Source organism: Sorex fumeus, unplaced genomic scaffold (genome assembly GCF_029834395.1).
Source record: "Sorex fumeus unplaced genomic scaffold, SorFum_2.1 ptg000072l, whole genome shotgun sequence".
Classification (NCBI taxonomy): Eukaryota; Metazoa; Chordata; class Mammalia; order Eulipotyphla; family Soricidae; genus Sorex; species Sorex fumeus.
The window spans coordinates 46,947,208-46,961,671 of NW_026606129.1; the positions used below are offsets into that span (position 1 = coordinate 46,947,208).

The 14,464-nt window shown below is 48.6% G+C and overlaps 1 protein-coding gene across 1 annotated transcript in view; it reads left to right on the top strand.

Annotated features, from left to right (window-relative positions):
* The window catches only part of LARS2 (leucyl-tRNA synthetase 2, mitochondrial), a 150,168-nt gene that overhangs the window by 80,031 nt on the left and 55,673 nt on the right, over positions 1–14,464 (top strand). Inside the window, exons 8-9 of the mRNA XM_056129230.1 lie at positions 7,325–7,432; positions 9,379–9,538. Coding sequence (XP_055985205.1) covers positions 7,325–7,432; positions 9,379–9,538 — 268 coding nt within the window. The remainder of the gene's footprint in view (positions 1–7,324; positions 7,433–9,378; positions 9,539–14,464) is intronic.

Sequence of the window (14,464 nt, forward strand, 5' to 3'; positions counted from 1 at the left end):
ACGTTCTACAGCTGAACAATCCTGACACACAAAGTTTATGATCCATTTAGAAAAATGCAGCCAGTCCAAGATACCGTTGATGGTGAGAGAGTCCCAGTTTCAGCACACGTCAGGGGAAATACGCATTTCAGAGCCAGAGGAAGACAGGCTGTAAGTAGGATGGAAGGAAATGGAACAAAACATCAATAGTGATCTCCCCAGGTGCTTAAACGGCTCGTGGGTAATCGGTGTTTGTCGTCATTCTCTTCCCAAATTTTCCATCCCACTCAAGCTCGCTTTGATGATCATAAAACCAAGCGACTCGACCACAGCGGGATATGTCATCATTATTTCCACGTCCTCTTTAGCCCTGAGTGTCTCCGAAAGGAATGGCTTTATGTGTTTCAAGGTTTTTATTTACAGGCAAGCTTCCAGCTTGAAGGTAACTGAACAGGAACTGTCATTCCCATTTTGATGGTCACCACTAGACCCATAAAAGTTGTCAGTTTTGCTCCCCAAATACTTCTCTCCGAATGCAAACTCCCTTTTCAGGCCGTGGGAGCTATGGGTGGGGGGACAGGAAACCGGCCCTCTGGCTCCTGGGGGCTGCGCCTAGAGCCTCTCCTGCCCATCCCAGAGTGGCTGCCTGGAATCTACACTCTGTTGTCAGTAGCATGGTCTCTGTCATTGTGACATAGATTGTGACATTTCAGAACTGGAAGTTAATGGAATTAGAGCACTCTCGCCTGGAAAGGTGGGTGACCTGGGAAGTGCCAGGATAAGGTATACGCCTGGGATCCCCACACTGTTGGTTTGGAGCCCCACCACTGTTTCAAGAATAGAGTAATTGCTCAAAGGAAGAAAAGAAAAGTAGACTGAGTGTGGTCAAAAAGATTGACCCTTTGAATCTTGAGTTTGAGGGGTTAACCCATGGACTGCCACAACCACTCCCACTGAGCAGGTAGATGAGTCCTAGAGGCTACCGCCCAAAAGACCTTCTCAGGGTGAGTGATGAGTTTGGGTTTGGGGTGGGGGCTTGGAAGCTGTTGCCTACCTTTTGGCTCGTCCCCCTCACCTGTGGTTCTGAATGTAGGCAAGAGCTAGCTTCTCCTTGCTTTCCTAAGGACCCACACCTTATTGGCAGCTCAGACATCATTAGTGGGGTGTCACACTTACTATTTCCCTTCTGGGCTAATAGCACCTCCCCTGAAATTGGGAGCCTTGAGGATCACCACAGTTTTCTGTCAATAACTGATTTGTATGAGATTCCACAACCTCCGTTTTGCTAGAAATGTTTCAGCACAGAGGTTAAAGAAGGCAAGTGAGAGGAGGCAAACAGGACAGCAGACAAACTTTTTCATGTGTATTCTTGTGCACGACTTCCGGCCAGAAGTCAGAGTCGAAGCAGAAGAAGGAGATGGCCAGAGAGAAAGTTCATTCCCCTATAGTGTTCTAGAGAGGAGACTTCGGTTTTTATTTATTTATGTGTTTAATTATTTATTAGGGCTGGGATGATAGCACAGCAGGTAGGGCATTTGCCTTGCATGCAGCCATCATTCCTCTCGGAGAGCCTGGCAAGCTACCTAGAGTATCCTGCCTGCCCAGCAGAGCCTGGCAAGCTCCCCGTGGCGTATTCGATATGCCAAAAACAGTAACAACAAGTCTCACAATGGAGACTTATTGGTGCCCGCTCGAGCAAATCGATGATCAATGGGAGGACAGTGCTATAGTGCTAATTATTTATTGCTTTTTGAGTCACATTCAGCAATTCACAGGTGTTACTCCACGCTCTATACACAGGAATTACTCCTGGCAGTGCTTGGGGGACCATATGGTGTGCCGGGGATCAAACCCCATTCAACTGTGTGCAAGACAAATGCCTTACCTGCTTACTGTTGCTCAGACCTGACACTTAGATTTTTAACATCTTACAACCTCCATAATTAATTTTCCTTTATTAGAACTTTATATATATATATATATATAGAGAGAGAGAGAGAGAGAGAGAGAGCGATAGCACAGCGGTAGGGCGTTTGCCTTACATGCAGCTGACATGGCTGACCCGAGTTTGATTCCTCTGCCCCTCTCGGAGAGCCCGGCAAGCTACCGAGAGTATCTCGCCCGCACGGCAGAGCCTGGCAAGCTCCCCGTGACGTATTCGATATGCCAAACACAGTAACAACAAAGTTTCCAATGGAGACGTTACTGGGCCTGCTCGAGCAAATCGATGAACAACGGAAGGGCCTTTACCTTTTACCTTTTATATAAATATATGCCTCTCGGAGAGCACTGCAAGCTACCGAGAGTAAACTGCCTGCACAGGCAGAACCTGGCAATCTCCCCATGGCGTATTCGATATGCCAAATACAGTAATGACAACAGGTCTCATTCCCCTGACCCTGAAAGAGCCTCCAATCGTTGGGGAAAGACAAGTAAGAAGAGGCTGCTAAAATCTCAGGGCTAGGAGGAATAGAGACATTACTGGCGCCCGCATGAGTAATTCAATGATCAACCGAATGACAGTGATACAGTGATACAGTGATTAGAACTTAAATGTACACTATCCTTGAAGTGATTGCATTATAATGATTTGAAAAAATATATATAAGAAATCTTGGTAGCAAGATTCACTGTCACTGTCACTGTCACCCCGTTGTTCATCGATTTGCTCGAGAGGGCCCAGTAACATCTCCATCGTGAGACTTGTTGTTAATGTGTTTGGCATATCGAATATGTCATGGGTAGCTTGCCAGGCTTTGCCGTGTAGGCAAGATACTCTCCGTAGCTTGCCAGGCTCTCCGAGAGGGGCGGAGGAATCGAACTTGGGTTGGCCATGTTGGCTGCATGCAAGGCAAAAACCCTACCTGCTGGTGGCAAGATTAAAACAGAAAAATATATACAAATTATAACTCAAATCTAATGGCTAATTAAAGCACTGATTTAGAAGCAAGCTATGTTAGGCTTTTGATGAAATCTTCTCGCCAAATCTGTTCTCTTTCATTTATTCTGCCTCAAATCTGTGGCCAGTTCTCAAGGTTCTGATTTCTCAACTCTACTAATAGTAGCTGAGACATTCTCTTAAAGAGTCAGCTAGCCTTGGTTTCTTACCAAGGACAATAAAATACATAAAATTTCTAAAACCCTTCTAAATTCCTGCTTGAGGTTCTGTTATACCTTGTCCTTACTATTTTAGTTCATACACTGTCTGCTCTTGGAAAGTACAAATGGATTTATATCTGACGTTATTTCTATTCCTTTGAAGAGTCAGATTAACCATTTTATATTTAATCATCTTTTTCTCCCCAGTCTTTTGGTTTTAAACCTCTTTCTCAGACCTGATTATATTTAGGATTGCTGTATTTTTTTATTGGTTTTTTGGTCTGCTGGTTTTTAGGGGAGGGTGATTTGCTTTTTGTTTTCTTTTTCCTTTTTTCGGTGGTGCCAGAGATTGATCCCGGGATCTCATGTCCAAGGCAAATGCTCTCTCGCTGAGCTACGCCCCCACTCCTGGCCTTTTTGATCTGTATGTGTACTTCAGCCCAGCAGTTCCTGGTTCCTGCCCTTAAGCATGTGTCCACAGTCAGACTTACCCAGGTTGAGTTCTGTTTCATCTTATCGCTGCTGGTGGTCGTTTCCAAGCCATCCAAGAGACAAGGACTACCAAGGCTTTTGTGTAAGCTATAGAACTTGTATATGTGCTAAATGCCGCAGGGAATCTTTATAGGTTGACTTTAAAGAAACATGGAACACAGTAGCCCTGTAGCGTTGTTCATCGATTTGCTGGAGCAGGCACCAGTAACGTCTCACAAGAAATTGTGAGACTTGCTGTTACTGGTTTTGGCATATCAAATACGTCACGGGGAGCTTGCCAGGCTCTGCCGTGTGGGTGGGATACTCTCGGTAGCTTGCTGGGCTCTCCGAGAGGGGCGGAGGAATCGAAGCATGTGCAAAGGTTGACCATGTGCAAGGCAAACGCCTTACTTACTGTGCTAAACACAGTAATAATTTGTAAAAATCAAATGAGAAGCCATTCATATTATTAGTTTCTACAGTTTACCTCTAGAAGAAGTTGTCTCAGTTTCATCTGCATAAAGATGTAAGCACAGGGGACTCACAGTCACCAGAAGGTCTGGATAATTAATAATTTGGAGTCTGCTGTTAAATTGAGCGAGTGAGCCATTTTTTCACTAATTAGGTGAGAGGAGTTGAATAAAACCGTGGTTTCAACATCGTGCCGGCACCTTGGGAGTTGAGGGAGAGAGGCCAGCGGAGAGCACAGGGCATCCTGGAATCCTTCACCCTTCAGCCGTCACACATCCACATCAGCCTTATACTGTTTGGAGAGAGATCTCATGGCACTTTAAAAAGACTGGAGTGTGACTTAAGTGGGAGAACATATTCCTAGCGTATGTGATGGCGCTGGGGTTTGGTCTCTACCAATACTTTTCTCCGTAGTGCCTGATGTAGCCCTCATGGCCCCTGAACACCTGCGGTATTTCCAACGTGTCTCTAATGGTAGCCTGAATATTTTAAGGATTTTTTGTTTTCTGGTCCACATCTAACAGGGCTAACTCCTGGGATCACTCTTGGTGGTGCTTGGGGGACCATATGCAGTGCTGAGGATCAAACTGGAGTCAGCTGTATGCAAGGTCAGAGCCTTGAGCCCTGTACTGTCTCTCTGGCCAAGTGACCCTAATTAATCACAGGAGGGAGGGAGAGAGAGAGAGAGAGAGAGAGAGAAGAGAGAGAGAGAGAGAGAGACAGAACCTTTGTGAAGTTGTAAGATTTCTATAAATTGAGGTTGGCCAAGGTTGGCCAAGATGGGAAAAGAGAGGTACCGCCAACCATTTACCAGCCCCAAGGATACGTGATACTTACCAAACCACTGGAATTGTAATAGCCCAGAAAGTAGCAAGGAAGGCTGCACTCCCAACACAAGCCCAAACAAAAACGTCCTCCAGAGTGAATCGGTATACCTAGGCCTGAGTGCATGGCCCTTTGCAGGGGGACTTGTTGAGGGTGAGGTTGTCAGGAGCCAGGTGGGGGGAGGGGGAAATGGGATAATGTACCAAGCAAGTGTTTCTCAGCCTTTCCTGTATCCTTCCAGCCCTGTTCCCCTGATGTGACTGCCCTTGACCCATCTCCTACCAATTGACCTTCTAGTCTTGTACCATAGTGTTCGTGTATCCTGTTCCCTCCCTCCCCCTTTTATATGCTTTTCACTTCATTTGTCCTCCTGACCAATGGAGTTGAGAAACACTGCTCTAAAGCCCTGTCATCAAGAAACAGTTACAAATAGTGTTTACAGGGTTAGTTAGGGAGGGCATGGCACACAAGATGTGGATTTCATTCTTGCAGTTTATTTTTTTTTAATCTTTTTTTTAAATATTCATAGATGGTCTCTTATCCCCATAATTAACTTATCAAAATATTCCCCTTTCATTTTGCTTGAATCTTTGTCCTCACTACCAGCCAAGTAGTGAGGACAAAAGTGAGGACAAAAGTACTTCCTGGTTTTCCCACCATGAGAGTTCACCAAGAAATAAAGTCTAGACATAAGAACTGGGACAGAGCATCCCAGCGGTATAGGGAGAAGCAGGAATGGGTTCCATCCTGGCACCCATATGGTCCCCCTGATTTCCCACCAGGAGTGATCCCTAAGTGCAGAGCCAGGAGTGAGCCCTGAGCACTGCCAGATGTGATCCCAGAAACAAACAAAGATGCTTCTAGGGGCTTGGAAGGGTGACACAGGAGCTGAGAACACCTGCCTTGCAAGTGTGAAGCTCGCAGTTCAGCCCCCAGCCCTGCCACGTGATGGGCACATTCCCAGCAGCTCTGCATCTTGAGCTCTGCTGGTGGTGAGCTCTAGCAGCAACAGGGAAGAAGAGGAGGGAAAGGTTTGGTCTCTGCTGCCCTCACAGCGGACCCATTCCTCAGGACATGTTTTCTCATAATGCAGAGGATGATGTGCCAAGACGTCTAGGTGCAGAGTCAACCTCGGTGACTGAAACCACCTGGGCCTTCCTTTCTGGTGTCTTGTAGTCCAGAGAGGAGGCACGCGTTCCACAAATGAGCCAGAGGAGGCATGATGAGGGGCAGGGAGGAAGCAAGGCAGAGAGCAATGGGGGGAGGGGGGCATTGCCTCCGGCAGAAGGGAGCATCTCTGTGTAGACTGAGTCAGAGGCCACCGTGGACTGGAGAAAGTTGGTGTCTCTGGGCAAGCACAGAGTTTGCCATGGCCAGGCAGAGGGGCGGGGGGAGCTTTTGAGAAACTGCCCCACCCCCCAAGGTACTTCTGGCACCTTCTTCCTTCCCATACTTTGCCTTGCCTCTGCTGATGTGGTAACCAGGGGTCACGCATGTGTGTGCAAGAACTGGCGCCCTTTGGTTGTGATACCGGGATCACAAACGGCAGGGCTGTGGCGACGACCCTCAACAGCGTTGGTGGTCCCGGGGATCTCCCGCCAGGCAGCACTCCACCACGGAACTAACCCAGGTCCTCTGCCGCCTTCAGAAAAGCTCATGGTTCATTCAGCTGGTCAGAAGCAGGAGGGTCCTGGGGGCAACTTGACATGGAACCAGACTTTCCCGCAGAAAGCCACCTCTGGACACACAATTGGACCAGGTGTTTGACTTTAGCACAGGTTTCTCCGCCCCTTGTTTTCATGAGAACTGAGGACGCTCAAGCCCCTGCCCTGGTCAGTGGGCAGCAGACATGCCGGGTGGCTCACAGTGCTGCCACCACCTGTCTGTCAGGTCCTGCCGTCATATTTTGGAATTCGCCTCTTCCTGGAGCCTCTCTCTCGGCGGCTGATTTGCTGTGGGTCTCTGGGGGGGTCTCCTGTCCAAGTGGCCAAGCACTGGCATTCCCAGTTCTTCTCCCCCACCCCTTCTCCCGGTCCTCCCACTGCTGAGCTCCCCCGGGGCTCCGCCCCTCCTCTATGGCGTTCACACAGGGTCTTGGGGGCCCCCACCTCAGCTTTAGCACTGTCCATGTGCCCCCCTGGGGTCATCCTCCTATTCTCATGCCTGTGCCCCTCCTTCTTTGGTGCTCCTTGAAGGTGGAACTTTACAGCTGCCTGCGGTGGTGCTGGGTGGTCTCATCCCAACCACTTCACCCAAGATACCCCTAATGGATGGTGACCTACTGTGGGACAAAGGACAAAAATATCCCTGAACTGCGTGGTAATGAGCATGTCTGAATCTGACATTTGCCGAGCTCCTGGGACTTGGCAAGTGGGTAGGGGAGGAGCTAATACCTGAGTCTCTCGTCGTGTTGCCACCAAGCCTCACGTCCTACACCTGCTGCTTCTACCCCTGTCCCTCTGTTCTTTCATTCCTGCAGGCCCTGCGGGATGCGCTGACAGACCTTCCGGAGTGGTATGGAATCAAAGGCATGCAGGCCCACTGGATCGGGGACTGTGCGGGCTGCCATCTGGATTTCATGCTAAAGGTGACCGAGCTACAGCATCTCCAGCTTGCGTGCATTCACACACACTCTCTCTCTCTCTCTCTCTCACACACACACACACACACGCACACACACACACACACACACACACACACACACACACACACACTCACACTGTGGTTTTGGGGCATGGGGAACAGACCAGCCACTCCACAGAAGTGCGGTTCAGTAGAAAATATTCAAGGGATATACTTCCTTCCTTTCAAATTTTCTATTAGTGGTTTTTATTTGTTTTTTTTAATGCAGAGAAACAGGACCTTGAGGAGTAGTATAGGACTTACAGCACCTGCCTTGCATATATATGGTCACTTGTAAGTCCCACATGGTCCCCCAGCATTGCCAGCAGGGACCGCTTAGCACCACTAGGTATGGCTCCCTGCACTACAGAAAATGAATCAGTTCAAAGTAGCTGGAGATGCTAATAATCTTTTGCTTCGTATTGTTTTATTTGGAGGCCACACCTTGCTATGCTCAGGACTTACACCCGGCTCTGTACTCGGGGATTGCTCTAGGCGGGGCTATGGGAACTAGGCATGATGCTGGGGATTGAACCTCGGTTGGCCACGTACAAGGCAAGTGCCCTACCCGCCATACTCTCTGGCCCCTGGAGACACTGATTTTAATAATATCTTATTTAACCCATTACATCTAAAATATTGTAGTCTCATGATGTGATTGATAAAAAATAAAAAATTGGTTTTTGTTAAGGAGCTGGGAGAAAGGTAGCTAGTGCCCAACCTGAGTTCAGTCCCTGGCACCACGTGCCAGGTGCATCCTGAAGGCCTCTGGGGTGGCCCAGATAATCCTTCAGTACTGCAGGGCCTGAGCAACTTTGAATCATCAAGGGTTTATACTGAACTACCAGCCCAGCTGACCAGGAATCACCAGTAGGGCGGTCAGATCTCCTGGGCACTATTTGGAGACTCCTCGAGTAGATTATTAAGGGAAGAGTTTACAGTCTGTGTTAGCACTGTCTTTGAAATTAGCTCTCTTTTTAGTGGGGGACAGTTTGAGCCACACCCAGTGCTGCTCAGGGCTAATGCCTAGCTCTGGGATCACTCCTGGCGGTACTCAGGGGACCATATGTGATGCTGGAGATCAAACAGGGGTCAGCTGTGTGCCAGGCAAGCACTACACCCCTATGAAATCTGCTTTTCTTTTCTTTTCTCTTCTCTTCTTTTCTTTGGGGAGGGGAGGGTTACACTCGATGATGCTCAGGGGTTACTCCTGGCTCTGCACTCAGGAATTACTCCTGGCAGTGCCCAGGGGACTGTATGGGATGCTGGAGATCGCACCAGGGTCAGCTGCATGCAAGGCAACACCCTACCCGCTGTACTGCCGCTCTGGCCCCAGATCTGCTCTATCATTCAGCATCTTGGTCACATTGCAAGTGCTCCATAGCTTTGTCTTGCTGCTGACTGCTGTAGTGGATAGCGCAGATCTAGAGCATCTTTGAGGGTTGTCCGTTCAAGGCTTATGTACCTCATTTGCTTCAGCTCCAAATCCTTCCCTCCCTCCCCTGAGTCCCAGTCAAACCCCCTTTGGGGGGCTGGAGGTAGAATCTGGGTCTGCTGCATAGAAGGCAAACACCCTGCCCGCTATACTCTCTCTCTGGCCTCTGTTCTGGCTTTGTTTTTGATTCCTGAGCAGAGGTCAGGAAAACCAGAAAGGGCCTTTCTGAGGGAGCTTGTCCACGCACTGCCCTTCGGGGGACCTAGCACCCGCCTGGTGGGAGGTGCTAGGTGCTGAAAGGGGAACACTCTCCTCTCTGCCTGCCCTTCTCTGCCCCTACCCAGACACCGCATCCTCGGGCCATTTGTGAGGTGCTCCTGTACTGTTTGGGGGTGAGAGTGGGTGGGAGAGGGGCATGGCTGAGGAGCACACAGTCCCAGAGGAAGAGTGAAAGGAGTCTGTGTTCCTCCCGCCAGGTGAATGGGCAAGTCACAGGAGAAAAGTTGAGTGCCTACACAGCCACTCCCGAGGCCATCTACGGCGCTTCCCACGTGGCCATCTCCCCAGACCACAGGCTCCTGCACGGCCACAGCCCACTGAAGGCGGCTTTGCAGAAGGCGCTGGTCCCCGGCAGAGGTGAGTAGTGGGGAGTCACGTCCCAGGCCGGTCACACCTTGTGACACCGGGTCCCTGAATTCATGGTTCTCTCACCCACATCACCCTGTGTCTCATTCGTCACCTGATTGACTTTCTGTTTTGAAACTTGAGCTCTGAGCTGAGGAATTAAGTATCTCAGTGGTAAAGCAGAGGCTTTCAATATATGAGCCCCTGGGCTCTGATCCCCAGCACCAAAACACAGTCGCAAAACCAGCGAACGATGGAGCTTGGGAAGTGTTGTGTGCCCCTGCTTTCGCTCTGAGTTGCAGGAGTTTCTGCTTGTTGAGTTTCTGAAGGAAAATCTGGCTCTTTCCCCTTACACAGGATCAAACTGTAAGCTCTTTTCTGATGGGAATAGAAATCTGCTTAATTTATAATTCCATCATCAAAAATGCACTGTCCTCTGGGACTGGAAGGGAGCTGGTGAGAACTAGAGGAAACATTTCAATGACTTAATGTGATTATTTTAAGGATCCATGTCCTAATGAAGGGATCCAGCTGGCGGGCACTTAACGGTACTGGCCGGTGAGAACCTGCAGAGTGCCTTTGCAAGAGGCAGACCTGTGTGACAGACTCAGTCAGGTTCACCCAGAGGAAGAGTGCAGCACATGGGAAGGGGGGTTGGGGGTGGAATGGGGGAGCTTGCTGGCGGAACCACTGAAGAACCAGTCTGGGAGACGTCTGATATGGGGCAGTGTTTGGGCTGCAGCTAGAGTAGCACATGATATGCCTCTGATTGAATCTTTCCTTTCTCAGTGCATGGGGTCAGAGTCGTGGGGCTGGAGAAGGTGTCTGGCTGGAGTAAATGGAGTCCCTGATCTTTTTCTTGGGCTGGAGTGATAGCACAGCAGATAGGGCATTTGCCTTGCACGCAGCCGACCTGGGTCCGATTCCTCCACCCCTCTCGGAGAGCCCGGCAAGCTACCGAGAGTATCTCGCCCTCACAGCAAAGCCTGGTAAGCTACCCGTGACGTATTCGATATGCCAAAGACAGTAACAAGTCTCACGATGTTAGTGGGCCCGCTCGAGCAAATCGACGAACAATGGGAGGACAGTGACAGTGTGACAGTGACCTTTTTCTTGGTCAAGAGAAAGTGGACACCTTCCTAGCCAATAGGCTGACCAGTGAGGGAGAGGTGTGCTCTCTTAACAAATTTAGCAAAAGAATGGGGTCTGGTCTGGTGAGCTGAAGTCCTCCCCTCTCTATTAGAAGTCCATTTCCAGAGCAATGAAAATATTTCAACAAAAATCGCATCCTGGGGATGTGACTCCAGTGGTAGATTTACATCCCCAGTTCTGCTTGACCTTTAGTATTGCCTGGTGTGGCTCCTGCCACAATAGCGAAATACAATAAAATAAACAAGAAAGCCCCATACTCTTTCCATAGGCAGTAAACTTCATCAAAGTCACACAGTATAAATTTGGGAGCCTGCTCAAACTATTTTCAAACTATTTGCCAAGTAAAATGTTTTAGACAGTGATATAGTTTTTCAAAACTTGTATTCTTGAGGCAGAAGAAATCATACAGGACTTAAACATTTGACTTGTATGTGGCCAACCCCGGTTTTATCTCCATTGCTGTATTTGATCTCCTGAACACAGAGCCAGGAGTAAGTCCTAAACATTGTCAAGTATGGCTCAAACCAACACACACACACACACACACACACACACACACACACACACACACACACGTGGTCATTCTTGGGCCAGGACTCAGTGGTAGAGCACATGCTTCAAAAGTACATGATCCTGGATTCAACCCCTAGCTCTAATTTTTTTCTTAATTCCATTCTTTTGTTTTGTTTCAGGTAGGAGTGACTTGGTCCATACCCACTGGAGCTCTAGGGATTGTGTGTGGTGCAGAATTAGGATCAACCACATGCAATGCATGACAAGTACTTTACCTCTGGTACTGTCTCTCTGGCGCCAAAGTTGTCATTCTTGAATTTGGGGTTTTTTTGGTTTGAGGGGTTTTTGTTTATTTTTTGTTTTTTGTTTTTTGTTTTTTGGTTTTTTTTTTTTTGCTTTTGGGCCATACCTGGCAGTGCTCAGGAGCAACTCCTGGCTCTATGCTTTAGGGGGTCACTACTCTTCCCTTGCTGTGGAACGCTGTGTAGTGTTAGAGATCAAATTGGGGTCTGATACTTACAAGGCAAGCACCTTTTTGTTTTGTTTTGTTTGTTTTGAGGCCGTCCCTATCAGTGTTCAGGGGTTACTCCTGACTCTTCACTCAGGGACCATTCCTGGCAGTGCTTAGGGGATCCGGATCCTCAGGGCATGCTCAGGATCCAAGCTGGGTCAGCCGCATGCAAGGCAAGATCCTTACTCCCTGGACTATGTCTCCAGCCCCCAAAGTTGCCATTCTTAAAGTAACAGAAGTAAGAAGTTTCCTGATACCAGGTTGGAAAGATAAACAGGGCCATTGCAGCTTACCTCTGCTTCAGACTTGTTTCCTCGCAGCATGAAAGCAGGCTCACTCCCATGCACATTCCCTCACGAAGAATCTGCTCTGTGCTAAGTGCTTAAGGATGCTTAGGGAGGAGCGTCCTGGGCCACCCGCCCACTGCCACAGCAGAACTGCCATGCCCCAGGGCTTGGACAGACACATCTTTCAGCCTATCGCTTCTCTCATTCTGTATCAAAACAGAAATACTCTTTAGAATTGAAATTTCAGTATGTGCTTCTCAAGTCCACTCATAGCTAGCTCTCCCAGCTTTATTTTCCACCTATTTAAAAAGAGAAATTGGATCCTTTTCATCTATTCATTTTAAAGGGAAAACTCCCAGTTTTATATTCTCCTGAATATTTTGAGATTTTTCTGGAGGGTGATGGGGGACTCCGCGCCAGGCAGTTTTCACTTGGGGCGCCCCAGAGTGGGGCGGGTGAGAGCCCCCCACCCCAAGGGAACCAGTCCTGGCAGCCGACCTCCACTACCCAACCGCCGCCACGCTCCAGGCCGCTTTATAGGACATTTTCTACCCATTTTCCATAATTGTCACACCATATTTGATGGGGTTCAGACAGTAGGCAACAAATCATAGGGAGAAATATATAAATATATGCCTCTCGGAGAGCCCGGCAAGCTACCGAGAGTATCCCGCCCGCACAGGCAGAGCCTGGCAAGCTCCGGGAGGAATAGAGACGTTACTGGCACCCGCTCGAGTAAATCGACGAACAATGGCATGACAGTGATATGGTGATACAGTGATGGGGGATGGAATAATATCCTAAATAAAGCTACTAAAAAATGTGAAGATCTTAACCTTGGCAGGCCCTGTGGTTAATTTGGGGACATATATTAAAATGAAGTAATATTAATAGACAGTGAAGATGTTGCAAAAGTTAGAGCTTTGATAGGTAAGGTAAGGTAAAGGCCCTCCCGTTGATCGTCGATTTGCTCGAGCGGGCCCAGTAACGTCTCCATTGGAGACTTTGTTGTTACTGTGTCTGGCATATCGAATACTCTCGGTAGCTTGCCGGGCTCTCCGAGAGGGGCTGAGGAATCGAACTCGGCTCGGCCATGTTGGCCGCTTGTAAGGCAGACGCCCTACCCGCTGTGCCAACGCTCCAGCCCAGAGCTTTGATATAAAAGACATTTTATATATTTATTTATTTATTTCAGAACATTTTCATCTGCAAGAAATGATTTTAGCTTCTGTGACGAGCAGTGTGTTTATTCTCTCTTGGCTACCTGTGTGTCTGACTCGGCTTGGGCATTTTCCTTTGGCGCTGAATGGCTTGTTTCATTCTCTCCTCTTTTTAATAATCTCTGCAGTCATTCCAGATGGAACATTACACTTCTAAATTTTCCAGTTCTGATTTTCATAGTGGAAATATTCTTTTGCAAATATCAATTTTATTCAAAGTCTCTCCAAAGTACTTTTCACATCAAGTCTGAATTTTGACATGTGGCATTAATCACCTAAGGCCAGTACAGTAGGTTGTGTGCAATGCAGTTTGTTTCAAGAGGTGAATTAAAATTGCCATTTGAATATGGATTTCTGCCTCCCCCGGCTCCCGGGGAGGCACAGATCCATATTTGAAACCAGAATGCCATGTCACTATTGCCATTTTCCATAGCCCAGTGGCTCCTACTCGGCCAGCCCCAGACGTCAGGTTCTGAGGAGGGAGGTAGTGGTCGTTGCCAGTGGGGCAGCACACAGCAGTGACTGGTCCACCTCTCGCGAGACTGAAGGCTTTCAGGCCGGAGTTCCTGCAATCCTTGCTCAGTTGATTGTGTGTGTCAGCTTCTGCGTCGGCGCAGGATGAGTAGGCTGGGATCCCAGAGGGGTCCTGTGATGTAAGGAAGTTCACGTAGCCTGTGGGAGCATGGCAGAGTAGGTGGCAGGGCCCAGGAGAGCAGAGAGCTGTGGGTGTAGACAAGTCCTGAGGAGATGGGGGATACTCAGGGACAGGGGGATTCCACAGGGACAGAGTGGAAGCAGGAGGACGCAGGACAGATTGGGGAGGAGGGAACAGCTCAGAGAAGCATTGGAGGTAGCACAGGGGGTACCTCAGGGTTCCCTGGTTCTGGCTTAGCTGATGCAGTTGCTGAGTGATCAACTAAAGACCGTTTGGTTTTTCCCTCCATGTCATAGCATTTGTCCAGGTTCCTTTAAGAGCACAAAAATCGCAGAGGCATCCCTATGGAGCTCTTGAAATTGCATTTATTTCCATAATGGGGGTGTTGCCTCCCCTTTTTCAGCGACCACCTCTGACTGGAGCCCTGTGATGTCAGCTCTGACTTGATGGGAACAGGGAACCATAAAGAGCTTCAGCAGGGAAGGATTGGAATTCTCACAGCAGTTCGGTCTTTTCCTGGAGTCTTTACTTGCATTCCTAATAGTAAAATATCCACACCCTGGGGCTTTGGAACCACAGTTTTCAGCCTTGCATCACCAG